At 46.6% G+C, this 27,797-nt stretch overlaps 1 protein-coding gene across 1 annotated transcript; it reads right to left on the minus strand.

Annotated features, from left to right (window-relative positions):
- Positions 1 to 4,561: 4,561 nt before the first annotated feature.
- Positions 4,562 to 27,466, minus strand: LOC100676242 (glycine receptor subunit alpha-4). The gene is made up of 9 exons (XM_010594708.3): positions 27,396 to 27,466; positions 24,095 to 24,228; positions 23,735 to 23,802; positions 22,863 to 23,086; positions 22,642 to 22,724; positions 20,816 to 20,956; positions 16,705 to 16,919; positions 12,012 to 12,161; positions 4,562 to 5,068 (listed from the first exon to the last, which is right to left on the minus strand). The coding sequence occupies exons 1-9, from the start codon at positions 27,464 to 27,466 to the stop codon at positions 4,778 to 4,780; spliced, it is 1,377 nt and encodes a 458-aa protein (XP_010593010.2). The 3' UTR covers positions 4,562 to 4,777.
- Positions 27,467 to 27,797: the final 331 nt, after the last annotated feature.

A 27,797-nucleotide genomic window follows, 5' to 3' on the forward strand; every position in this document is an offset into this window, starting at 1 on the left:
TAATTCCCACAATAACTCTATGAAGTAGACACTTCTATTGTCTTCATTTAACAGATGTGAAAACTGAAGCAGAGAAAGGTCCAGTGATTTGCTGAAGGTCGTATAGTTATTGTGTGCTGGATCTTTCAGAGCCTTCAAATGGCCCTTCAGAGGAGGAAGTTGAGGCTGAAGGAGATGAAATCATTTGTCCAAAGAACCCATAACTGTTAAGTGGTGGAATTGTAATCCAAACCCAGGCTCTGTCTGGTACCAAAGCCCACGCTTGCTCTTAATCACTACATTGTTGTGAATGGAAGCTATTAAAATACAGAGTATGTACATTTTTTCTGCATCAAGCTCTTTAAGGCAAACAGTTCTGTGAATTTAGCTGATGTTAAGAGTTGCCCTAGTTCCAGGGAGCTGATAGCGACAACATGCACTTCCTTGGTAATGCATCACACAGTATAATGCAGCCAGGGTTTTTGTAGGAAAAAGAAACAATAGAAAACCAGTTGTCATTGAGTCGATTCTGACTCATGGCAATCCATGTGTGTCAGAGTAGGACTGTGCTCCATAGGGTTTTCAAGGCTGTGATCTTTTGGAAGCAGATTGCCAGGCCTTTATTCTGAGGCACCTCTCGGTGGGTTTGAATCACCAACTTTTCAGTTAGTAATTGAGCACTTAACCATTTGCACCACCTAAGGACTCCTGTGGAAAGCCTCATGGTAAAAAAACAGAGCTACTCAGGTGGGGTGACAACAGCTGAATTCTCATGTGACTTCCACAGGTGTCTCCATGACTTTGCTCTGGGAGCGAGAAAGCTCCTGGCTCAGATGTTCTTTTGTCTCCTGGCCTAAGATTCACTAGCAAGTTGTTCTGATGCTATTGGTTCAAGTCTGCAGACTGTGAACGTCATCCTAGTGGTATAGTGATGTGTCGAGGAGTGTGAGGCTGGAAAGAGCAGCCTAATTGCTAACCCTTCAGGGATGACTGGCTCTTCAGTGGGAACAGTGCATGAAGCGGGGGGAAGCAGTTGGTTGTACTGCCAAAATCCCCCCACTATACTCGTTTGCCACTGCCAGGGTCTTCATTTCGTGATTGGTTTCTAAAATATAGCTTGATAGTAGTCTTCATATTTGTAGTATCATCAACATCTAATCAGAACATTATCATTCTTTATTCAGTGATGCAGTTTACAGGGTTTTGCTGTCTTCTTAACTTTGGCTCTGCTACACTCAAGGATGGCCTTGTGTGCTTTGTTTGTGTGTGTGAACTTTATCTGATTTTATAAGTTCCCTTCCAGGTGTGTTCTTCTGTGATCAATAAAGTAATGGCAAGAGAATGAACAGAAATGTGTATATAGTAAACCAAGCAGGAAGTCATGCTTTCATTCTACATATATGTATATAGTGTATTGCTAGGTACCAGGAGCTGTGTAGGCTACATAGTCGTAAGACACAGCCCTTGCCCTCAAAGAGCTTATTCTAAATTTATTCCAAAAAACAAATGATAGTACTACCTGGGTTCCTAATCTGTTGGTGGTTCCCATGCTTAGTTGATTCACCTTTCATCAGCAGAGCAGTCTAGGAGATCTTTAGTCTAAACATAATGAATTTGAACTTGAGATTTTGGCAGCCAGCAATGATGAAATAATAATAATTACGGCATTGGTAATAGTAAACAGGGAGCGGAGAGAGGCAAGTGGGGACACATATTAAGATTCCTGGGAGGTGATATATTCTGGACAAGGTTGAGGCATTTGCATGGCTCAGTAAAAAGAAAATACCTTCAAGAGTCAATTTAAAATTTCAACTAGAGAAGAGTGTCACTTCTTTGGTGATGGGTGGGGAAAAAGACTTATGAGAGAAAGTGAGAGGGGTAAATTTTTTTCACTACTTTACTTCTAAGCAGAGAGCTCTTTTTTGATTTAACTGAATTCTGGTAGAGCAAGAAGTCCTGTTGGTGGATTGAGGGGAAAGAGGAGCACAGATCACTGTTTTTCCAAAGAGCAAAGCGAACTGAGGGGGAGATGGAGGCACTGATAGTCTTAACAACAACTGAATAAATAAAATCCTTTCTCTGGAAAAAATATATGTATAAAATATTTAACTGACATTAAATATTAACAGTGAATTAATGAAAACACCCCAAACCCTTTATTCATGTAGGAAGCTTTTTCCCCTTAAAAAATTATTTTGTTTTAAAACTCAGATCACTTCAGATGTGACCCAGGCGGAAAGTACTGTGGGTCTATGGAGGGGTGAGTGCAACAAGAATGAGGAGAGATGGGACGACCTCTGTTAGCTTCTTATATCATTTCCTGCCAATTCACTATAGTAAGAAGGGCCCAAGTTCAAGAATTCTGTGATTGAATGGACTGTTAGGTGTCAGATGTTCCCAGTGAAACCCAGCACCCCCTCCCTGTCAGTACATGTGTGGGAGGCGTGGGGAAAATGAAAGCCATTTGTACCTGATTCTGACACCATGTGTCTCCCTTCTCTGCTTGGGGGCTCTTAATGGGGAAGGACAGTACCTTCCACCTGGCATTGCCTCTGAGTAGCTTTGTAAACTCCTTTGGGCTATTATGTTGGTTGGTACTTTGGTATCTTTGGCTCCCAGCACCAGCTGATGCCCTGAGCTGAGTCCCAGTTGGGCAGGCTCTATTGCTCAGTGCTGTAGCTGCCTCCAGGGCATTGTTCTTGAGACTTCCAACAGGGCAGATTTGTGCAGTTGGCCCATCTGGACAAGATGTATAACAAGTAGAGCTCTGTGCAATAAGCTCATCTCCATAGTCCACCCCATCCCCCGCTACCCCCGCCTTTGTGCTGCAACAGCCTGACACCCCAGCCCTGCCATGGAGAGTATCAAAGAGATACTCTCTGCTCCTTTCAAAAGGGTATTGCTTGTGGCTTCTCATTGATTGGCACTACCTGGGCAGAAATGGAAAACAGAGGCCTTCTACCCTCTCAATTCAATCTTCTCCCTTAACCCAGTTCTTTTGTTTTGAATCGCCCTGGTACCAGATTGATAGTTAACATTGCCAATAAAATTTACCAGCTACCCTAGGCAGCCTGAATGCCCTCCCCAAAGCCAACAGACAGACAAGAGGAGTATGTAGCAGTGAACAGGAAAGGAAGACAAACAAGCTCAACAGGAAAAGGGGGAAAGAAAGCTGAGCTCTTGGTTTGACTGTAGGATTTGGTTTGATCATTAGATTTACTGACGTTCAATTTTGAACACCATGTTGAAGGAGGGAGAAAGGGATGGAGAGAAGCAGAAAGGGAGGGATGAAGGGAGAGAGAGAGATTGGATTCATATGGTTGATTATTCTAGGTCCAGAGAAAAGGACAGGATGTGTAAAATATCATTTGATCACCTCTTTCTTCCAGCTGTTAGCCCTACACTTTCTCTAATCTCTCCTGTTTCTGTTCTTTACAGTTAGGTCATTTCCTAGGACTCAGAGCACCAGGCCTGTGCTGCCCCATGTCCCAGCAGTATGTCAGGCCTGAAATGGGCTCTTCCACACCAATCCTCTCTACTCTGACATTTCTGGTAGCTTCAACCAACAGCTACCCCTCCTCACAGTGGAAAAAGAAAGGTAGCAAGAGGAAGATGAAGAAAAAACTTCGCTTTATGATTCTCTAACTCCCACAAGTACTACCCTGAGGTAGGCCAAGTCAATGTTTGTCCAGGATAGTGGTCCTCTATATGGCATCCCTCTCTAGGAACCTCAAAGCCTACTTTATGCCGGACGATTTTGCATCACATCATTATTTGCTCTCCAAGAGGAGGCAAAGGAGCAGATTGGAAATGAGGGGTCCTGGGAAATAAAGAGACTTTGGAGAAAAACAAGAAACAAATGAAAACCCAGCCACCAAAAGACTCTCTGAAGATAGTTTCTATATTCCACTCCTCCTGGGTCATACGACCTTGGTCCTACCTTTTCTTGAAATTTTTCTAGCGCTATCAAGTAAATTACTTAAAGAGTAAGCATTTTTCTCTTTTTACACTCACCAGGAGCCTAACAGATCCTGTTGCCATGCTAGCTAGTTAGGAAATAGAACAAATATTTGTGAGACCAGGAAGTTCAGGTGGATTTGGAAGCATAGGCTTTCTGAAAGTCCAAGGTTCCTGCTCCAGTTTCAACACTGTTGAGCATCCTGATAGGCTTGACAATCTCTCTGTTGGGATGTATATATAGCAATGCCCTATCCCAGGGCAGCCCAGGACTATTATACCCTTCCTGAGAGGTGGGGAACCTGTTACCGTGCCTTCCTTCAACCAGTCAAAGGAACCTGACTGGATCACACAAGGGCAGCACTTGTGGAAGGGAAAGACTGCCTACTTGAGCCTGCGGCAGAAGAGTCAGAGAGCACAGTAAGGGCCAGGCTCTGGGTAAGGTGTGGTGGAAGAAGAGTAGTGCAGATTAAGATTAAAAAAAAAAAAAAAAGCCAAAATGAAATACCTGTGGTTTGAGTACTCTTGACAAGAATATTAGAAAACAGAGAGGCTCCAGCAAGGGCAGAATGTCACCCTGGCCCCAGGAACGTGGCCAAACCATAATCTTATGAGAAATGGGAGGGCATGGGGGAAATCTGGATTAGGGTAGATAAACCATCTTTATAAGTACAGCCACTGTTGGCACCATGTAGTGTAGGCCCACATGGTTTGGTAGTTGAAATTCTGTGTGGGAGATCAGGAAGAACTGTCCAAGTCCCTGATGGACTCTAATGGAAGGGGAAAGCCCACCTAGAAGGAAGCAGAAAGCCAGCAGCTAGACTCTATAGCCCCCAGGCATTCACAGTGCCTGGTGGATATCTTCTGACCGTAGCACTTTATAGACAACCCAGTAGAAGACGTTGAAAATGAGGAAAGTGAAAGGGAAGACAGCCCGGGAGATGGTGTCAATCCTTTTGGCTCGGTCCACGTAGAGTTTCCGCATGGTTTCTTCCTCCCTTAGAAGAGGTGCTGGAGGCTGGGGGCTATAAATGCCAGAACCTTCCATTGGGCCTCCATCCCTTGCCTGAAGGCAATGGCCAAGGCCATAGCCACGAAAATAGAAGCGACTTTCTCGGATGATATCTTCCTCCTGGAATTACAAGGGCAAAAAGGCAGAATTTGAGGTCACGGCTTTAAGGTAAAGGGATAGAGACCAGATCACACACAAAATATCTCATAGGTGATGCTTTGCAGACAAGGTGGCTGGGTACACAGGTCCACTACATACTTTATTATGGGCACAAAATTACTCAAGAGATGTTATTGTTGTTAGGTGCCATTGAGTCTGTTCTGACTCATAGCAACCTTATGTACAACAGAACGAAACATTGCCTGGTCCTGCACCACCCTCACAATCGTTGTTATGCTTGAGCCCACTGTTGCAGCCACTGTGTCAGTCCATCTTTTTGAGGGCTTTCCTCTTTTTCGCTGACCCCCTATTAAGAGATACATGTATGCTAAGCAGCTATACATGGTATATATTATGATTCCATTTGCAGATTGGCCCTGAGCTGTCTTTTAAAAATGCATCACAACATTTAGAGCCATCTAAAACAAGTGAAGTCCCAACCCACTGTGAGAGGGGGCTAATAGGCATCTCAATATCAAGTTATCTCTGACTGGTAATAAATAGAATAAACAGAACAATAAAGCCATTACATGGCAAAGCTGAGACATTTAGACTTGGTGAACTTGACTTTCATGACTTTCAAAAGGTACAGAATTAGTTCTCCTTGTACATACTATCTTTTAAAAATTGTTTATCTTGTCTCAAAGCTAAAAATTCTAAAAAGTTTTAAATGAGCGTAAAGGGTTATCCAAATTCGGGTAAGTCTGATTATTGCAGATACCTGTGCTCCTCTGCAAACTAGCAGATTTTAACATTAAAAAAAAAAACCTGTTGCCATCAAGCTCAACTCATAGCGACCCTATAGGACAGAGTAGAACTGCCCCATAGGGTTTCCAAGCCTGTAAATCTTTACCGAAGCAGGCTGCCACATCTTTCTCCTGTGGGTTTGAACCACCGACCTTTGGGTTAGCAGCTGAGTGCTTAAGCACTGTGCTACCAGGGCTCCTTAGATTTTAACATAGGGGTCAGTATCGCCAGGATAACATTTATTAGCCAATGCGCATTCCACTCATATACATTCCATTCTATATCACAGCCATACTATCCATACACATTGTTCTTTTATAATCTGTAAGATTATGATGGACACATGCATTATGATGAACACATTAACACTGGAGAGGTAAATTTTACAAAGAAAAAACAAGCACTAAGTAATGTAGCCAATTACAGAAAATTCATTTATCCAATAGTCTATTAACAGACAATCTTAAGTAGCTATAACACAGTTTGGAGCCAGGAAATAAAGAGAGAAAGATAGGAGAGGGAAAAGAAAAGGGAGAGGAAAAGGGAACCAAAAGTCCCTGGGGTGGCCATTGGAGAGAGCTTTACTCATTTAAAAGGTCCTCAGGCCCCCACCCAGGGCCTGTTCACTCTTATATACAGCCCAAACAAGCATGATTTTATCTACTTCCAAAAGACACGCTGCCATCAGAAGTGACGGCTCACAGCCTGGAAACTAGACAGAAGACAGGGAAGTATATGCCAGAACTGAGACATGCTTCCTTCAAAATATGCCTACAATTTTTTTTAAAAGTATTGATGCTTAAAGGAGTAAAAGCTTCAGCTAGCTAAGAAATCACCTTGAAGTGGAATGCCCCCTTCCAGGATGACGCCAGCTACCATCCTGGTTTGCCCAGGACTGAGGAGGTTCCTGGGGTGTGGGATTTTCAGTGCTAAAGCTGGGACGGTCTAAGGCAAACTAGGATGAGTTGTGGTCACCCTACCACTAACTGAACCACTTCCTATAGATTGTAAAAACAATGTGTATGGATATTGTATGAATATGATGTAAAAAACAACAAAAAAAAGAAATATGTAAAGTGTGGATATAGTAGATTTTCGGTACTATGTGCAGCTAGGAGGGCATCATAGGGTCTTTATAATAGGTCCTCTGCAGCTATGGTATCCCCCCCACAAAAAAGAAAAGAAAAACCAGCAGCCATCAAGTCAATTGCAACTCATAGTGACCCCATGTGTGTCAGAGTAGACCTGTGCTCCACAGGATTTTCAATGACTGATTTTTTGGAAGTAGATTGCCAGGCATTTCTTCTGAGGCACCTCTGGGTGGACTCAAATCCCCAGCCTTTTGGTTAACAGCTGAGTATGTTAATAGTTTGCACCACCCAGGGACTCTGCGGCTATGGTAACACAATGCAAAGTGTGATTTGTAGATGAGACATTGGTTTGGCAGGGTCCTAGTTACCCTTGATTATTAGATCACTATAAGTTGACCTCATAGCCTAAGGGCAGGCCCTTCATCAGGGGCAGGCAAACTCAGACCAGAGATTCGGCAGCATATTCCATCTCTTTCTCTGCTGCCTGTGGGCTCATAGCACCAACTTGGGAAACTGCATCAGTACTGTTCACTGCTAATACCCAGTGCCTGGCACAGTGCCTGGCACTTAGTAGGTACTCAATACGTAGCTGTTGAATGAATGAACTGATGAGTCACATGCCTCAGAAACTAGGACAGGGAATGGCTTTGCATTCTTGTGAAACCAGCATCCCCTCAGGGTCACAAACTGAAGAGCCTATTCAGAAGAGAATCTTACTAAATTACAAAATGTTTGGCAGGAAAAACATTTACTCCCTGCTCCACCCTGCACAATGGCCTGATGCTCTTCGGCTTCAAGAAAGGGAGCAGCACCTTTGGTGTAAGAAAGAACTTTTTAAGACTGTCCAGCAAAGGCTGCCTGACTCTGGATTTTCCCAGAGTCTTTGTGGAGAGGGTTGTACATGTATAGGTTGAAGGCAATCCACTATGGGTGCTGTGCTTGGGGGCCCTGAGTTGTGGTGGGGCAGCCTTGTGCTCAAGGAGGGGAAATGGGGCCGGCTTAGCTCTGCTCAAAGTTGTTTCCATCACCTCATTCACCAAAGGCCTGGGGTCACCTCACATGTGTTCTGTAATTCATTTTCACACTATGCCTACAAGGGAGGCTGTGCTGCAGATGAAGATCCAGGGGCAAATAAAATACCTCCCAAGTAATTGAAAAATGAAAGAGGTAAGGAAAATGATTTTCTTTTTTGCTTTCCAGTTCAGGGTACCTCAGACCACCCTCTTCCCCACTTCTCATCACGACCTCCTCAGCCTCGCAGCGAAAGGAATACAAGCCCGGAATAGACTTGTTTGCAAAAAGCTCTGAAGGAGAAAATTGGACCCAACTGCTGTTTCTGATTCTATAGATCCAATTATTTCCCTTCCCCTCCAATCACTATAAATCTAAAGGGAATTATTTGGAAATATTTCCCAGGCTTGAAAGAGCCATTTTATACAGGAGAGAAAATATGGCCAAATGGAGTATGCTGGCCTTGGATCTTTCAGATTTTAACATATTGTACCTCTTGTAGTTGGGGGAACAAAGATGGGTGAGCTGAAATCTAAGGGGTGGGGGGCTGGATTTATCTATGTAGGCTACATTCTGAGTTTGTGTGTGTGTGCGTGTTGGGGAGGGACAATGGAGACTTAAATACCACTTGGTGGCTTCCGTGGATGTTGAAATAGAATATTTTTTGCAGTTATCTACAGGGGAAAGGACTGGAGGGCTAGAGAGGGAAGATAACCCCAAACCAATCTATGTCTGGAATGCACAGTGTAAGGTGTGGAGGTAGGGAGGAGTGTGTTGTGGAATGGAGACAGGCAAGCAGGTTTCTGGGGCTGAGATCCTGAGAAGACTTGGCCATATTTATAAATTTGTTCCAGTTCTCAAATTATTCTATTTATAATGTCAAGGCTTTCTCTCTGCCCAGATCGAGACAGAGCCCTTGCCAACCAACCTGCAAAGGTGAGTTGGTGGGCTAGGTTGCATGGCTGCTGTGTCCAGAGCTAAGGCCTGTTAAAGTTATGAAAAAGAGAGCCAGATCCTTCCCCGTGAAAGTTACGGACTAACTGGGATGACAAAAGCAGTGGTTAGGTACTCAACTGCTAATCCAAACGTCAGCGGTTCAAACCTACCAGCCACTCCATGGGAGAAAGATGTAGCATTCTGCTTCCGTAAAGATTTACAGCCTCAGAAACCCTATGGTCCTATAGGGTCACTATGTGCAGGAATCGATTCAACAGCAACAGGTTTGGTTTTTGGTTTGGTATATATGACAAAAGGAGCCCTGGTGGTGCAGTGGATAGGAGCTTGGCTGCTAACCAAAAGGCCAGCAGTTTGACTCCACCAGCCCCTCCTTAGAAACCCTATGGGGCAGTTCTTCTCTGTCCTATAGGGTTGCTATGAGTTGGAATTGACTCAACAGCAATGGGTTTGGTGGTGCAGTGGTTCAGTGCTGGGCTGCTAACCAAAAGGTGGGCAGGTGGGTGATTGGAACCCACCAGCCTCTCTCTGCAGGAGAAAACCTGGTGAGCTGCTCCAACAAAGATTACAGCCTAGGAAACTCTATTCTGTCATATAGGGTCACTGTGAGTCAGAATCAACTTGACGGCACACAACAACAGTATGTGACATGGAAGGAGAACGCTATGTAGTGGAGATGGGTAGTTGAGGAACAATTACAGAACAGGATTAAGTCTGGAGCTGGATGAATGGCTGACTGGCTCCTAGAATACCCCTAGCTTGCTCTTGGCTAAGGGCTTCCTGATAGTTCTTCGGATTCTTCCCCATCCCTCCTCTCAGACTGAGGACTTTTGCTTCTTCCTCTGGAATAGTAGGGCCCAGACAGAGACTCTAGACATGGATCAACTCTCCATCAAAATTTCCAGCCTACTCAGTGACCTCCAGGATTCCTGCTACAGTTCCACTGGGATGGCAGTGGGATTACGACACTCACAGTGGGACGCAACTAATGCATAGGTTCCGATTTTCAGGTTTTATTCACATCAACAATAAGCCTCAGCCCACTTTCAGGCAGGCTCCAGGAGCCTGAGCAGGGCCCAGACTGTAGTCATAACGTTGTAATAATGGAGCACTGTAATGACAAACTCCATTATGAGCTCTGGATTGGCCTATATATGAGCAGGAGGGGACAGGCAGTGGGCATTTGGGGGTTGGAGAGGTGCAGGGAAGGGGTGGGACTAGTGTCAACCTGGGCTAGCTCTGCAGTAACTGACGGAACACCCACACAGGCAACTTAGCTGGTAAAGGACTCTGGACTGGTTGGCAGCCTGCTCTTCTTTTCCAAGGTAGAAATTGAGAAGTCATTAAGATCAAAACACCCTTAAAGATAAGATTTTGGTACCTGCAGGTTTGACACTGCAAAGGAGAAGGTGGGGACAGCTAGTTTAGAAAAGGGTGCGTCCTCTTTTCTTACCCCTTTTCCAAGTCTAGATTTCTTCTTTTTAGTCCTCTGTTTGGGATGTTGTTGTTAGTTGCCCTGGAGTTGATGATAAACCAAAACCAAACCCGTTGAGTCGATTCCGACTCATAGTGACCCTATAGGTCAGAGTAGAACTGCCCCATAGAGTTTCCCAGGAGCGCCTGGTGGATCTGAACTGCTGACCTTTATGATTAGCAGCTGTAGCACCTAACCACTACACCACCAGGGTTTCCAGAGTTGATGAAAGGAAAGATTAAAGAGAGGATTTTAAGTCTCTTGAATGAGTACTACTCAATGGGCTGCAGTTGTGGATCAATCCACTAGAGGGCCAGCTGCCCAGGACCCAACTGAAGGACTAAAGGAGGCCAAGAACTGATAGATCAGACAGGAGCCCTACCCTCAATAGAAAGAATATTTAGCAAGGGACATGAAACCCCAAAGGTAGTTTGTGAGATATTTTTAGTGTGGACAAATGGTAGGGGTGCCCCAGGAGCAGTTTAGGTGGTGGGTGACACGTTAAGAAGAGAGAAGTGGCCCAGATAGGCCAGAGCCAGGACTTTAACAATGGGCTCAGATTACTATCTTCTAATCTTCCAAAGATCATTCTGTGCTTGCTGCTCTGGCTTTGGAGCCTCTAGGTTAGGCAGAAAACAAGGAGCTAGAGCTTGACAGACCAGAGCTTTGTGGCTCTGACGATTAAGTAACCAGTAAGGTTCAGTAAGGGCTTTCAGCTTTGCTCATAATTGGGCACTTGCTTCTATGACGGTGGGCCAGGCCACCCTCTGTTGTCATGACAACTTACCTAGCACCTATTTTCTGGGCAATTGGGGGTAAACTGTGTTGTCATGACAACAAGACTCCTATTATATTTCCCCAGATAATCACTGGGCTGTAGAAGAAATGGGGTTAACAAACAGGAGTGAGGGAGAAGAACAACTCAAGCCCAACAACTCTGAATCACTCAGTGAAGATCAAGCAGAAGAAACCCAACAGCCACAAGAGGCAAGTAATGGATTTTCAATTCCAACTTAGTTATGGGAACCCTTTTACAATGATCTCCAGAAAAGCTCTTTAATTCTCAGCCATTAAATAGCATGTGGAAACCCTGGTGGCATAGTGGTTAAGAGCTCCGGCTGCTAACCAAAAGGTCAGCCGTTTGAATCTGCCAGGCGCTCCTTGGAAACTTTATGTGGCAGTTCTACTCTGTCCTGTAGGGGCCTTATGAGTCAGAATTGACTCGACGTCAGTGGGTTTTTTAATCAGTGTGTGACAACCTGGGTACCTTCCTCCTGGGTTGGGGAGAGCCACGGGAACCCTTACTAATTTTCAATGTCCTTTCATATTAAATAACTTCGTAAAGTCCTAATACAGGCTCAAATTATTTTAGTGCTTACTATGTGCCAGGCACGGTGCCCATGTTCTTAATCAGTATACTATATTGCCCTATAGGGGTTATTGTCCCACTGGACAGGTAAGGAAATAAAATCAAAGAGATTAAAGTACTTAGTTTATCTGAGACCAGCCTGGGACTAGAATTCAGGGGTCCTGATTGCAGCCCTAGGTTGGGTCTTTGTGGGTGGAGCAGTAGGGAGGAAGGAGTCCAAAGGATAAAGAAAGTGGGCCCCTCCCAAGTTGTACTCACCATGCGTTGGCGCTTCTGCCTTCTTCGGAGTCTCATGAATTCCTTATGCTGACGAGAGACAAAATTGACAGCAGCGTACTCCAGCAGGGCAGCGAACACAAAGAGCAGGCACACAGCCATCCAGATGTCGATTGCCTTCACGTAGGACACCTGCAACATCCACCAACAGAGCCATCAGCCTTCTTGGAGTCATTCCATGGTCTGACCAGTGGATTTCCAGCCCATATCAATTGCCTGTTATTCTTCAGTTTTATCCTGAATTTTTTCTGATTTTTAAAGAAGCTGTCCACGATATGTCCCTTTGTCTGAAGGCTCATGTCAAGGAGATGGGGCTACCCATCTTCCTTCACCTCTCTGCACTCTCCACCCTCAATTTCCATCTACCTATCCTCTCTATACTTCTTTTCTTTTTTCTCTTTCTTCTTGTCATTGTGTTTCTGCTGCTTATAATTCTTCTCATTCTTATCTTCTTCTGATTCTTTTCTTTCAATAAACCAGCAATGAACATGAATACAGGATTTGTTTGCCCTCTGTTATCTTCTAGGGTCCTCACAGCCACAGTGATAGTTGGGCAGGGCTCATTATTTCCACGTGAAACACATGAGGACACTTAAGGCCCAGAGAGGAAGGGTGCAGGAGACGATTGCCCAGTGAGAAGGTGACACTAGAACTCAGGGGTTTTGGACTTTTAGTGGCATTGCCATTTACATAGGCTGCAGGCTCACTGATGGGCTGAGTGCTCCTTCCTTTCCCTCCTCCACCCCTGTTCTTCTCTTGACCTTGTGGGTTGCCCTCCTGCTCTCATTGAGAACCCTTGCTGAGGAATTGAGCTCAGTAGTGAGCTGGGGCCTCATCTCACCCTGAAGATGAGACCAGAGTGGAGCTCTGAGGGAACATCACCCACTCCCTGCTAAGGACACTTCTCCAATTGCAAGGCACTGTTGACATCCACCTATCCAATCCCTGTTGCTCTTCTCTTACCATTTGCCTTTGCAGCCTCCAAGTACTTTTCTCTCCCACTCCCCTTTTGAAGGCTGCACACTCATATCTCTCCTGGAATAGAGTTGTGGCTGGGTGGGGCTAGGAGGGTGGACAGTACTCAGGTTTATGAGGCCCTTTCATCTCCTCAACCAGATTGCCTTCCTACATAGTTTTGAGTTGCTGAGCTCACCCCACAGGGCTCCCTAGCAGGAGTGGGATTCATGCCAGACAACCGCCTTCACCAGCCTCTGCTATGTTGGGCAGTGAGAGTGCTGCAGACCCCAGGCAAGAGCAGGTTTCACCGGGTACACCCTCTATCTCAGTGGTTCTTAACCACGGGCAATTTTGCCCCCACAGGGCATTTGGCAATGTCTGGAGACATTTTTGATCTTCACAACTTGGGTGGGGGTGTGATTGGCATCTAGAGGGTAGAGGAGAGGGATACTGCCAAACATCCTACAATGCACAGGAGACTCCCCTCCCCCCGCAACAACAAAGAATTATCTGGCTGAAAACGTCAATAGTGTTGAGGTTGAGAAACCCTGTTCTACCTCCTTTAGAGCAATTCCACTGACGTAGTGGTGGTGGGTTGCTAGGTATCCCTGATTAGGCATCCCTTAGGGTCTCTACTTTGCCATCTCCTAAGACGACATTCTATTTCATTCACCACCCCCAGTCCCACTGTGTCCTCAGGGATGTTCAGTAACTGCTATGAAGATCAATAATGAGTTAATGACAAGGAAGGCTATGGAGGGCTTTGGATCATTGCAAAGAACACCTTAAGCACCAGACAAATTCTTTTTAACAATGAGTGTGTCGATAATACCTCTTAAATATCTCTGGAATCCATCCACTCACTGTCCTAGTTCATCTGAAGGACTTCAATAGTCTTCTAAATGGTCTTCCTGCATCTATTATTGCCACCTCCAATCTATTTTCCAAACAGCAGTCAGTTTTGTTTTCAATATGTACTTCCGATCATACCACTCCCCTACTTAGAACCCTTCAGTGGCTCTCCATTACTTTTTTGATGGAGTCTATACTCCCTTAGTATGTATGCCCCTGCCATGATTAATTATTTCAGTAGTTCCCCAGTGAGCCAAGCTCTCTCCCTTTCTCCTGGATAACTTTTATTTATCCTTCAGCTTTCATATTAAATACCACATCTTCTGGGAAGCCTTCCCTGATCATCCCAGTCTGGGCTGGCTGTCTCTGCTATATGTGCCCAGGTTACCTACACCTTTTTAGCAACCATCTCATATATCTGCCTGTTTCCTCCACAAGACTGTGAGCTCTAAGATGGCAGGGGCTTTTTCGGTCCTGTTCACTGTTCTATCCCCAGTGCCTAGCTGAGTGCCTGGAACATAGTGAATATTTGTTGAATGAATTAATGCATGGATGGATTGGCAATGTGCTTATCTCTGCTGGCTTCTGCTTGCTCTCTTTGCCTTCCTCACCACTACCTGCCCCAAGTGTATGGGCCGTGTAGATGATAAGATCTAAAGAGAATTGGGTCCCTTATCCCTGTGCAATTTTAAGTCTTAATCTGCCAGTCTCTGGCAGAAACCTGTACTTAGTGCTTCCATCCTGCTCTGAACCACGTGCACTTGTGTAGATCAAGGGCCTGATGAAGAGACAGGGAACCCCTATAGGGCAGAGAGAAGTAATGGTTATCTGGGAATGTGGGGAATGGCCACCCCAGCTGAATTTCCTTACAAAGGCTTCTGCCTGTCTTCTCCTGGACACTGGTGTTGTATTGGGGGTGAAATAGGTGTAGCTTTCCGAAGCCCCTGACATGGCCCCATCTCTTCCCTTAGGGCTCCCACAAAACCTAATATTTCACAAACTTGAGCGAGCAGAAGCTCTCTGATTTACTCAGACCCTTGCTCTGTGGGACTGGCTAATAAGGCTATTTAGTTTGGAGGACATGCCCGGGTATTTTGCTTACTGGCTAATGAGGCCATGAAAAAGTCATTAAAATTTGACAAGAAAGCATCAGATGCTACAAACAAACCACCCTCCAACCAAATCCATTTTTTTTTTCCAAATGAGGAAACTAAGTGATTCCTGGGAGCAGATGGATTATGCTTGTTCACAGGAGGGGACCAGAAAAGGAAGTTCTCTTGGCAAGAATAAGACATACACTGTGGCACTTTCCTGAGTAAAAGAAGAATTTCCTTCATGTGTGTCAGTGGCAATAAACTAGGGCAGGGTTCTTAGGTCTGAACTGCTTTTCTGCCTCTTGATACAAGGCTACTAGCACAACATAGTTATCACAGCCCAGCCCAGCCCTGTAGTCCTTGCCCAAGCTTAGCCTACCTCTCAGAGCCTCGTCAGTTATCTTTGTATACCTAGGAGACATATCTACAGGAAATGACCCCTGACAACTTCTCCTGGAACCCTTGAACCTGAACTTTGTCACCACTTATCCCTATGGGGCTTTGGACCACCTCAAAGGTTTCCTAGCAACTCAGAGACCATTGCGAACAACACCAGTTGTTTTAGCCCCAAGTCCATCATTCAAGCCTTTCTAACCTGATACCTAATAATAACGATAGATAGCTAACATTTATTGAGCAGTTATTATGTGCCAAATACTGTTCTCTGTGTTAATATGTTATCTCATTTATTTCTTACAACAAACCTATGGAAGAGGTAATATTCTTATTCCCTAGGGTCACACCATTAGTAAATGATGAGGCTGGGACTTAAACTGAAATATGTCTGATTTCTAATCTCTCACTCCATATTTTTTAGCACTATTCCTGTCATATGGAAAATTAATTATTAATTCACCACAGATGTCCCAGATTACCCCTGTCTAAGTCCCCAGTAAAAGTTTGCTTATGGAGCAAGAACTGGGAGATAGGTGATCACAGAGTGTGGTTCCCAATCAATCAGAGCAAGAGGGACTCTGTTCACCATAAGATCCACAGGAACTATGCTGGGTTTGTTACCCATTATTTCTCTATGGCCTAGTACAGTGCCTGGTACATGGAATATGCTCAATAAATGTTTATCGAATGAATGAATGAATGGCCCTACTCACTGATTTGCTCAGAGCCTTGCTGACTGTAAGGACTTTGAGGTGACCTCTAAATTCCCTACATGAAGACACGAGGCAGGAAGATCCTAGGCCCAATCCCATCAGCACAAATTTCTCTGAGTAATCAAAACATCACCAGGCCCCAGCAGATCAGAGTCCACTGACTTTAATTGCTCTTTGCTACCTCAAAATTTTCTTATCCCGGACAAATGGACACTGTCTCTAGAACTCCTTGTCATAGTATCTGGATTTGGACATAGTAAGAGGACAGAAGTCAGTTCAAAATCTTGGTATTTTTTCAGTTGTTTCTTGTGGGGTGTGACCTTGAGAAAGCCATTCTACCCCTTTGGGCTGTATTCTCCTCATCTGTACCAGGAGAAAGTGGGACCTTCTCCTCATTAAGGGTCCTTTGATCTTGGACCTGAAGGAAGGACTTCCTGCAGGAAGTCAAAAGTAAGTCAGGTATTGTCTCTGCTCCTCTAGCCAGACAGCATCCCTAACTCCAGCTGCCACGTGTTGATGGGGAAAAAGAATGCAGGACACCTGCTCTTGCTCAATACCTCTTATCAACCTTACATTCAAGGTAAACAGGGAGTATGAGGGAGCAGGAGATGAATGGGAAATGGTGAGCTCTATGGCAAGCAAGTTCCTTGCATGTCTCTTCACCTTGGGCAAAGAGGCCCGGGAGCCAGAGCTCTGGGTCGTCATGGTAAGCACGGTGGTGATGCCCAGACCCACACGGGCAGGGGCAGCATCCATGTTGATCCAGAAGGATACCCAGGACAGGATGACGATGAGTAGGCTGGGGATGTACATCTGAATCAGATAGTAGCCCATCTGCCGCTCCAGATGAAACTTCACCTCAATGCAGGTGAACTTCCCTGCAAGGAAAGATGTGAGGCATCAGGTCCCGGGTTCCCAGCCTGCAACTAAGCCTAAGGCGCCAGGACTACAGCGGCCTTATCTCTGTTGTCCTGCCTCTGGGCCCCTCGACTGGGCCAACCAATGACCCTTGTCAAACAGCCCCAGGTAGTTCCAGATGTATGTACTGAGGAAGCTCTCAGAGCAACCATCAGGGACTTGACCTCTGCCTCTCATCACTTTCATTTCCAGCAGAAGGCCATCCATGGTACAGTACAGCAAGAGGATTGAAAGCAGGGGGCTCTGGAGCCAGAATGCCTGGGTTTGAGCCCTGAAACTTCCACTCAGTAGCTCTGTGACTATAGGCAAAACACTAAAGCTTTCTGAGCTTCGGTTCCCTTGCCTGTATAAAAAAAACCCAACCCCCCCTCCAAAAAAGCAGAGTAATAATAATATCATCTCTATCACTGGCCTATTGTAAGAATTAGATGAGATAGCGTATTTGAGGTGCTCAGCACATAGGTAGCTGTTACTATTGTTATCATTATTAACAAAGCACTTAGCTTAGACTCCACTCGTATCTCAGCAGTTTTGCGTGTGCTTGCTGGTACCCCAGAAGCTCCTTAGCAACAACAGTTCACTGGGATAAATGCTGTCTGTGTCTTGAGCAAGTGAGAACAGCCAGATAGCAAACATCTGGTAACAATGCCCAACAGAGACCAGCTCTGGACAGTGGCAGGGGTTCTCGTAAAGGGTCAGGCAGCTGCATTCTATTCCACCAACAAAAAAGCACATTGCCCCAGGCACATGTACCAACGCTCTGCCTCCCCTACCAGCCATCTTCATTTTCCTGTGCTTTCCACAGCTCTGAGGCTAAGAAAAAACTTCCTCAGAGCCTCTCCCAGAAGCAGGTAACCAAAACAAAAAGGATGTGTATATTGTTATTTTATTCTGGCCTAGGCCTGCTCTTATTTGGCCTACCTAATTCCTCAAGGCCAGTGATTCCACCGATGACTGATTGTGGCTTTGACATGTTGTATGATCTCTTACTGTTCCTTGAGTCCACTCCACCTCAATCCCTTCCTGGGCTTCCTGCCATGACATGACTTTGCTAGATACCCATATTTTCTTTCTGGTTTTTTTTTTTTTTTTTTTGGTAATAACAATTTTGTTTTTACCTTGTAATGTGGTAACTGGAGCCCTGGTGGCACACTGGTTAAGAACTACAGCTGTTAACCAAAAGGTTGGCTGTTTGAATCCACCAGCCACTCCTTGGAAACCCTATGGGGCAGTTCTACTCTGTCCTATAGGGTCACTATGAGTAGGAATTGACTCAACAGCAACTTTTTTTTTAAATGTGGTAACCAGTTGCTGTAGAGCCAATCCTGACTCATGGCGACCCCATGTGTGTCAGAGTAGAACTGTGCTCCATAGGGTTTTCAATGGCTGATTTTTTCCCTAGAAGTAGATTGCCAGGCCTTTCTTCCTAGGTGCCTCCGGGTAGACTCAAAACTCTAGCCTTTTGGTTAGCAGCCAAGTGTGTTAACCGTTTGTACCACCCATGGGCTTAGATTTTGTTTTTAATCACAAAATTAACACTTGTTTAGTACAGGTAGTCTCCAACTTACCACATATTTGAGTTTTTGTACGACATACAATGTTGCAACCTATAATTTGCCAATGTCGTCATTCTCATGTTCAGTTGCAGATGTTTATATGTAATGTTTCCAACCCAAAAAGACAAATAAAGATTGGATTTATAAAGATACTGATAATAAAAGGCAATAATAATGAAAGAAAATTAAAAAGGAGGTAACCACCCACTCCTCACTTATCGACATGGTTAGGTTCCTAAAACCAGGCTGTTATGCGAAAATCAATGTCATGCAAAAATGGAGGATGACCACATAATTACATAACTGCCAAATTACATCATTACATAACTGCCAAACCATTGAGAATCATGGCCCTACCAAGCTGACACATAACCTTAACTATTACAGACAGCATTACTCTCACCTTGCACCTCGGCATTCTTTGCTACCAGGTGTACGTCGTTAATGCACAAAATAGATAGTAGATTTTTTACTATTGTCGTAAATGCAAAATATCAGGTAACAAGATAGTCGATAAGTGAGGAGTAGGTGTATTCGACTTACATCAGAACCGACTTATGACGGAATCGTCAGAACAGAACCCCGTCGTAAGTCGGGAGCTACCTGTGTAGAAGAAATGAGCAGCAAGGAATAATAATTTTTCATAGCTCACATTTATTAATCCCCTATAAAATGCCATTTGCTTTATGTACATTATCTCATTTAGTCCCTCAACAACTCTTTGATAATAGTATCTCCCACTGTACAGATGAGGATACTGAGGCTCAAAGAGATCAAGCTGTTTCTCAAGGTTACCCAACTAGTAAATGGCACAGCCAAAATTCAGACTCAGCTCTTCCTGACTCCCAAGTTCTTGCTCTAACTCCTTGTAGCACGTTATTTTAGAAACATTTGGTGCTATCTCCTTTCAGGTTTTTTTAAACACTTATTTTTGTTTGCTTGTTTCTTCTACCTCAATATAATCATTCTGTGTCTACAACTTTGAATTTTACAATTTTTCACTTGAACTTTTCTGTGTTGATATAGACTCCTTATAATCATCCTTTCTAATGTCTGCATGATATTCTATCAAGCAGATACACTATGTAATTTACTTAACCTCTGCCCTATTGGTGGGTATTTAGAAAAATTCCAAGTATTTGCTAGTATAAACAGTGACCTAGGAGCCATCTTGTAGTCTAAAGTCAATTTGATTTTTTTGGAAATATTTCTTTATACTAAATTCCAAGGAGTGGGATTCCTGGATTAACAGATCAGAAAAAAATTGTAGCTTCTAGACTAAAGTTTCTTACAGTATGTTCCCTGGAACACTTCTATCAGAATCCTCAAAATACTTGTTAAAGTGCAGATTCCTGGGCATCGCTCCAAGCATATGTAATCAATCTCTGAGAGGTAAGAATCAACATTTTAACAGGCTCCCCAGGGGGATATAATACACATCAAAGTTTGAAAACCACCGACCTATATATAAATTGCCAATTTGTTCCCCAAAGGGGTATATCAATTTCTACTCCTACCTGAACTTTCAACATTCAATGTCTCATTTCTGTCCCCCTTTCTGCACCCCACATATATGCATGTACATAGTAAGAGGGCAGCACCCAAAGGATATCAGAGTACCATAGAAGGAACCCAGAATCACCCCTCTCTGACGTGTTGCCTCCTTTGAGGGTCATAGATCCTTGAAGACAAATTGCCAGAGGAAACAAGGAACTAGCAGCTCTTAGGGAAGCTGTAGGGGGAAGATGATCAGGCTGGAAAAGCTTCCCTTCCCACTTCCTGGACCTTGTCTCCCACCTGGGAAAACAAGCCAGTTCATGAGGGCTGGGCAGTGGTAGTGTCGGTAGGGGGTATGGACGGTAAACTCGGCCAGAGCCCTGGGCTCTTTTCCCTCCCAGTTCAGTAGAGCCACTGACTACTCCCAGATATGGATTCCCCAATTTCCACACTAAGTTGGCGCCAGACAAGGCAGGACAATCCCTGCCACTCACTGGCACAGGCTCATATACTCTGCCATGTGTGCCAGGGAGTTAGACAGACCTGGATTGGAATTCTGAATCTACTGTTTACTAGCTTTGTGACTTGGTTGACTGATTTAACCTCTTAGGACCTCAATTTCCCCATTTTGAAAACTGGAGCTGATAATCCGTACCCTTACAGGCTTGCTGTGCCTATGAAGTGAGATAAGGTATATGAAGTACTTAACACCATATCTGACACAGATTGGACCTTCAATAGAGGCTGGCTGCCTTGCCCCCTTCCCTCCCATCTGGAGGCCAGTAATGATCCTGGATTTTTACCTGTGTTGTAGTGCTTGGTACAATAGCCTAGATCCTTCTCGTCTCGCAAGATAAACTGGGGCAGAGTCAGCCCCTCAGCCACTTGAACAGCAGGAGCGTCTTCCAGCCACTCAAACACGAGGTCATTCATGGTGTAGCCAACTGAAAGTGACAGAGATGGCAGAGGGCTGCAGAGTGTGGGTGTTTGCTAGGGGTCGGGAGTAGGGTCAGAACTGGCTGGAAGGACCAGATAAGGAAGAAGACCTGGGCTTCAGGAGCTTCATACTGATCTTGGAAAGGGAGATTTGGCAAATTGTCTCACGGGCCCATCCATCGTCACTGGGTAAATCAGGAGGATTGCAGACTCCTCTCCTACCCAGTTTTCAAGCTTGAGAGAAGTCTTAGAGAAAATTATTCTGGTGGACCTACAAAGCAGGTCAAGAGGTTTGGAAACATGTCAAGGAACCCAGCTGGGAAGTTTCTGCCATATTTCAAACCCAGGGGACTAAGCATGTGTACCAACCACATGTCTTGAACTGAGCCAGCCTCAGAACCAGGGCTTCTGCCACTTCACCCCAGGGAGGGGAGAGCTATTTATATCCTGCTAGTCATGTTAGTCATGCATGAAGAGCCCTGGTGGCACAGTGGTTAAAGTACTTGGCTGCTAACCAAAAGGTTGGCGGTTGGAACCCACCAGCCGCTCTGCAGGAGAAAGATTACAGCCTTGGAAACCCTATGGGGCAGTTCTACTCTGTCCTATAGGGCCACTATGAGTCAGAATTGACTCATTGGCAGTGGGTTTGGTGAGAGTCATGCATGGAACAATGGACACACCACAGACTCCCAGCCAGGGCCTTGAATTGGGGCAAATTGAGAGCTAACATCTGAACATGCCAAGTTGGTCACAGATAGCTAGCAGTCATGAGGGCGCATGCCATATATATGACTGTATTCAGACATGTCAGGTAGAAATGGGCGCAGAGACACCAAGGCTCACAGATGTCCAGTGTAGGGCTATGTGACTTTGGGCAAGTCCCTTCCCATCTGTAAAATAAGGATAATAGTGGCTGCTCTACCCACCTTTCAGAGTTGTTGTGAGGGGGTAATGAAAACCCAGATGTGAAGGTGGTTTATGAACTCAAAAGAGCTGACCATATAGGACACATTCAGCATTATTACTGCCTGCTGGAAACAGACTTATAAGCCTTCTCTGAGGACCAAGTAGCTATCTCCTGATCTCACAGTCACAACTCACCCAGGAGATGGAGAAGGAGTGGAAGTAGGTAATATTCTAGCCTTTTCATCTCTTGCTTCCTCTGTACCTTCGGCAACTTCTTCAGGCTGACCTCTCTACCCTGAGCACTGTCCTATGCTTAGAACTGTCTTCTCCCAACTCTCTACAAAGGTTATCTGTGCTCATGGGTAACCAAGGATCAAAGAGTACCCCCTTCCTGCCAACACCGACATTTTTATAGACATTTTCAATGTCTTAACTCAGGGAGACTAAAGGTAGAACTACTTCAGGTACTGTGAGAGGGAACATATCTTTGGGCAGGGGAGGTGTCTTTTAAATTGTCCCACAACCAGCACGTGTGTATGTAAGTCTGGCACCTTCCCATTCCCCGGCCCTGTGGAACAGCCGGACCAGCAAATAGTGTGGAGATGGAAAAACACACTGTGCTGGGTGTCAGGGAGCCCTGGCTCCCTCTATGCCAAGAACTGATTGCGTGCCCTCAGGTAAATCCCTCTTTTTTCTGGGTTTTCCCTTTCCTGCCTGGAATATCGTGGCATGAGATTAACTAGCTGGTATTCCAGGCCTTGCCCTGTGACTCTCTAGAGGCACTTACAGCTCTCCAGCTGCATGGCGCAGGTCTGGATGTCCATGGGGAAGTTCTTGAGGTCCATCGGGCAGGACAAAATGAGAGTCAGCCTGGTGGGGACAATAAGAAAGAAGTGATATTGGCTTTCTGGGGCCAAACACAGCACAGGAGACCCTCTCCCCACCCATCGGCCTCCAACTAGCTTCTTCCCCTTGCTCTACACTCTCCTGGTCATTCACCAGGTGCACCTGATGCTGTAGAGCACATTGCCATTCTTGAAGATGCGCAGTAATTTGTTGTCCGTGGTCACCTCATGGAAGTTGGCCCCTTTCTCATTGGCAAAGAACAGGTCTGGCTTCCAGATGGAGTCCAGCATGGAGGGATCGAGGTCCAGCGAGTCGTCAGGATACTCTTGATAGGCCAGGCGTGGGTCATTCCACTGCTGCCGCAAGAAGACATTCACCCGGTAGTCCTGGGAAAGGGTGGAGATGGGTCCATCAGTGGTAGTGCTATTCCCAGGGGCCCAGCAAGCTTACACGGGCAGGAGGACCATGAGGAAGAAAGGTCGGGAGCTCATCTCAGGGCCAGCGGGCATTTTCCACTGAAGAAGGGGCCTGCCTTGGGCTGCTGTGTTAAAGATGAGAGGGAACAAGACATTTATTGAACACTTACTATGTGTTGGGCTTTCTGCTAAGTGCTTTCTTTATATGATCGTTTCATTTAAGTCTCACACCAACTCGATGAAGAGGGTACTGTTATGACCCCTATTTTATGGATGAGGAAACTGAAACAAAGAGAAGTTTAAATAACCTGCCTAAAGTCACACAACAATTATATGGTAGAGCCAGGATTTGAACCTAGGATTCTCTGATTCCAAAGCCTGTGCTCTGCACCAACTTACCTTACATGTTTGACTAGCTGCTGCTTAGGCTTTTCGGTCTTAGTTATGTAAGCCTAGGGCTGGGAAAGATGACTTCCCAGTGACCAACTTCAGACATTCCATGACTTTAGCTATGACCGCAAAAGAGGAAGAGGAAAGTAGAGGGAGGAGATTCTTGCTATCTGGTGGGCTTCTCCCATTCATAGTAGAGTGGAAGCAGGGAACAGGGAGAGCCCTTACCATGGTGGTCTCGGTAACGGAGCCGAAACTGTTGATGAAGATGTTGCAGGTCACGTTCACAGGTGGGCCTAAGGGCAGCAAAACACAGTCCATTGGCAGGGTATTCTAGGAGGCTGGGAGCAGATCCCAAGACTCCCTCCCAGAGCTTCAGGCCAGGGCATTGCTGGGAGAAGGCAGTGCCAACTCCATAGGCCCCATGGGCGATGGAGAAGGGTGGCTCCTGAGCTATAAGAGCTAGCCTTGTACCTCCAGTCTCCTTTCCTTGGGGCAGGAGATAGGTGCTGGCTGGGTAGAATATCCCCAAAAGGGATGGGGAAGGAGGGTTTTTTTTTTTTTTTTTGTAGGATGAATGCTTCTTACCTTTAAAATTGGGCCGAATCCTGGCATCATATCCAGATGTTCGCCCCATAAGCTTGTCCAGGAAATCAGAGGGGGACATGGGCTGGGTACCCCCCTTGGTCCCAGATTTGACTTCGTCTTTTGCCAAGGCTACCCTGGACAGGAGAGGTAAAGACATCTGAGACCAGTTGTATTCTACATTTGTCACAGAGCCCTCCACCTCTGCCCCCACCAACCTCTGGCTGGACTCCCAGTCAGGCAGGAGGATAGGAGAGGGTGGGTGTCTGGGTGTCCATTTCCAAAATGAAGAGAACAAAAACAACCATAAGCCAACAGTGTAGCCCACCAGTTAGACCTAGAAAGTGCTTTGACATATATTAGATCTTTTTACCCTCACAATTTTCAGCGTGATGGGGATGAGAGCTGGTATTTCTGTTTTACAGATGAGGAAACTGAGGCCTCCAAAGGAGTGACTTGTCCAAAGTCTCAAAGCTAGTGAGTGGCACGGTCAGTACTCAAACCACCCAGGGGTGAGGCCTCAGCCAGTGTTCTCTTTCTGAAGGTGTTTTGAATGCCCTCAAAAAAGAGCAACGTCTCACTGGAAGTAATGTGGCTGCTGCAACGTTTTGCCCATCTGACCCAGCCAAGGATGCGAAGGGCTCAAGGATGGCCTGTGTTCCTGAGAGTTGATTTCAGTTGTTGGACTTCATGCTGGGCTGTTCAGGATCTAGGAACCCGCTTCTGGGGAGGGAGGCTTGGCTTCTGGCATTTGCTTCATCAGGAAGCTATATTGAGAGGTGGACCTTAGTTCAGGGCTGTGGCAGCTGCAGGCAAGTGAACTCTTTTTGACAAGGAAATGGGTGGAGATAGAGGGCCCTGAGAGCATGGGAAAGCCTCCCAGCCGGGTGGCCATGCTGGAAAGGTCAGCTCCCATGTTCTTCCCCCTAACAGCTTGATTTTGAGGAGGAGGCTAGTGTGCTTCGGCCTAACCTAGAAGCCAGCCCCGTCTCCCCTGACAAGTGTGTTCCCTTTCAGAGCAGCAACGTCCCTTCCACATGCCTGCTTACCTGCTTACGAGCCAACAGATAGACCAGGGACCAGGGGCTCAGCCAAGTCTTGGGGATGGGTGCGGGGCTCAGGGCAGAGCTCAGGCTGGACTCCTGCCTGGGCCGTGTGCCTCCTGCTCCATCCTGCCATCATCACTGCGGGAGGCACTAGAGTAAGCGCCACCACTACCACTGCTGCCGCTGTACTGTGGGGCTGGGAGGCAGGATGACTGCTGCCCTTCTGGGTCCTAGTCTCTCCTGAGCCAGCGGGCCCCTATTTCCTAGCAAGTCCATGTACCAGCCGATGACCGATAGAATAATAAAAAAATAGCTAAGGCACCCTGCTAAACACTTTGTAGACTTTATGGTGTTAGTTTTCACATCAATCCTCTCAGATGAATATCGTTATTATCCCCATTATATAGATGAGGAGACTGAGGATCAGTGAGGTGAAGTCACTTGTTCAGGATCATACCGCTAGTAAGTGGCAAAGTCAAGATTCGAACCCAGGGCTGTTGGACTTCAAAACTAAGTCTATCACAACAGCACGATAGGGTGTTCTGGGGGAAGGTCAGTGGCAGCCCCTCCCTGCCTAGAGTACTACCTCCTTGAATTGCCTGAACAGGAGGAAACCCTTCCCCTTGGGACAGGCCACCCTGGCCAGAGGAGGGTCAGCAAGTCTGGGCTGCCAAAGCAGGTGTCCTAAGCAGGCTCTGAAAATCCAAGGAGGCTGGTGATGATGCTGGAGCAAGCAGAAGTCCGCGGCTTCACCACAGGATGTCCACACTGGCCAGGTGCTGCTGCTGCTGGCTGCCTGCCACTTGCCCACTGGGAGGCCACATGGCCCTGCACGTGGAACAGCCAGACAGACCCTCCCCACCGTCCTCAGCCTCATGCTTAGGTCACCTGTCCCACTAGCCCCTGCCCCAGCACCCTGGGACAGGCTGTGGCTCCAACTGTCTTGGGCCCCATGCCCTGTTGCAGCCCCTCTCTTCTGGGGCTGGGGGCTGCCTTGTCTGAAGACCCGAGAGCACAATCACTGCAACCACTCCTTCCTCCTTCATTCCTGGAAAGTCCCAAACACTGGCAGGACCTGGGAGGTTCCGGAGCTGAAAATCCTGCTCTTGCAAGGTCCTGGGGTGGGCTGGGGGGAGAATTCTGATTCTACCATTGGGTACCCGAATGACCTTGGGCAGGTCACTCCCCCTCTCTAGGCCTCAGTTTCCATATGTACAATGAAGGACTCGGACTCAAGACTCTCTGTGGGCCTTTCCTGCTCCCATCGCCTTCTGCCCCCGAGCCCAAGTAGGAAAGCTGCAGCGGAAGCTTGGACTGTGAGGCAGCCTCCCTTCCAGGAGGGCCAAGAAGCCCCAGCTGGGTGCCCCCTTCTCCCTGCTTCCTCCTATCAATTCCAGCTGAGCCGCCATTCCACTCTGAGCTGCTCATCACTCTTAAGAAGTTTCCTGCCCCACACTGTATCCCTGCCTGCCTGCCTGCCTGCCAGCCAGTGTGGCTGCAGACAGCAGGATAGGAGGCTCCCCAGAGGCAGGTAGCCCTAGTGTGCTCCTTGAATTCAGAGGAGGAGCAGGATGTCGCACTGGTATCCACCCCAGCCCCTCCCTTTATGACCAGGTCAGCCCAGGCCACAGCCATTTTTCCTACTCAGCTCACCCTGTCAACCTGGACTGGCTCCTGGTCTAATGAGAAGGTAGAAAGGGGTGCGACATTTAAAGGGGAGCCCAAAGCATGGATTGCCTCCAAGCCCAGGAAATGACTGCTACTTAGTGCCCCTCCAGGGACACCTAACAGCTGCGCACACATAGCAGGGTGATTGCAGAGGGCCAAGGCTTGGCTACCTCAGCTCCATTCAGATATGGTCTTCGGGCAAACTCTGGCTACTTGAAGCCCCCCAGGCAGGGAGCTGGCAGATGTTGCTGTCATTTTTAGGGAGCTGAGCAGTGTGTGACCAAGCTAGTAGGGAGACAGGGTTGGGTGGCAGGACAGTTGGCATCTCTTTCTGGGCTCAGCTACCTACCTACCCCTTACTCAGGCCCAAGAAGCTCCCATCCATGCAGAAACCTTCCCACCAGCACCAGCCTTGACATGCCTAATGAAAAATTCTTGGGTCCCGATGGGGGGGTGCTCTCTTCTGGAGCCCTCCAGCCTGTGGGCTTTTTGCAAACTTAGAGGAAACTGGTAGATGGATGCGCCAGCTGCTTCTGGCTGGGAGACTCCAATGTCCACATGCACCACATTTTTACCCCCACTCAGCTCACCTGAGGAGGACCTGCCCTGGCAGCGTCCAGAGGAGAAGGAAAGAGAGAGTTGCAGAAGCAAGAGTTGCCATTCCGCGGGGACCCTGGAGCCCTTCCTCAGCTTGGCTGCCAACGTGAGGGGGGATATCCCAGCGGGAACACCAAAAGTATAGAGCCTTCCTCCAACTTGGGTTGCTTGCACGGAGCCTGCGGGGGGCCAGGCTGTGAGTTGCGCTCTGTCCTCTTCTGCTCCCTTTTCCTCTGCCCAGTCTTTACCAGTCAGGGGCTAGAATTATTCCTCTGGAAATGATCCTGACACAGATAACCCTATCAGCTCCCGCTCGGACTTGCCTCAGGCTCCGGAGGGCCGCAGCCAGGTGGGGAGCTGGAAGAGATTCTCTTTGGGTAGCAATCACTCTCCAA

This window comes from Loxodonta africana, chromosome X (assembly GCF_030014295.1).
Source record: "Loxodonta africana isolate mLoxAfr1 chromosome X, mLoxAfr1.hap2, whole genome shotgun sequence".
Classification (NCBI taxonomy): domain Eukaryota; kingdom Metazoa; phylum Chordata; class Mammalia; order Proboscidea; family Elephantidae; genus Loxodonta; species Loxodonta africana.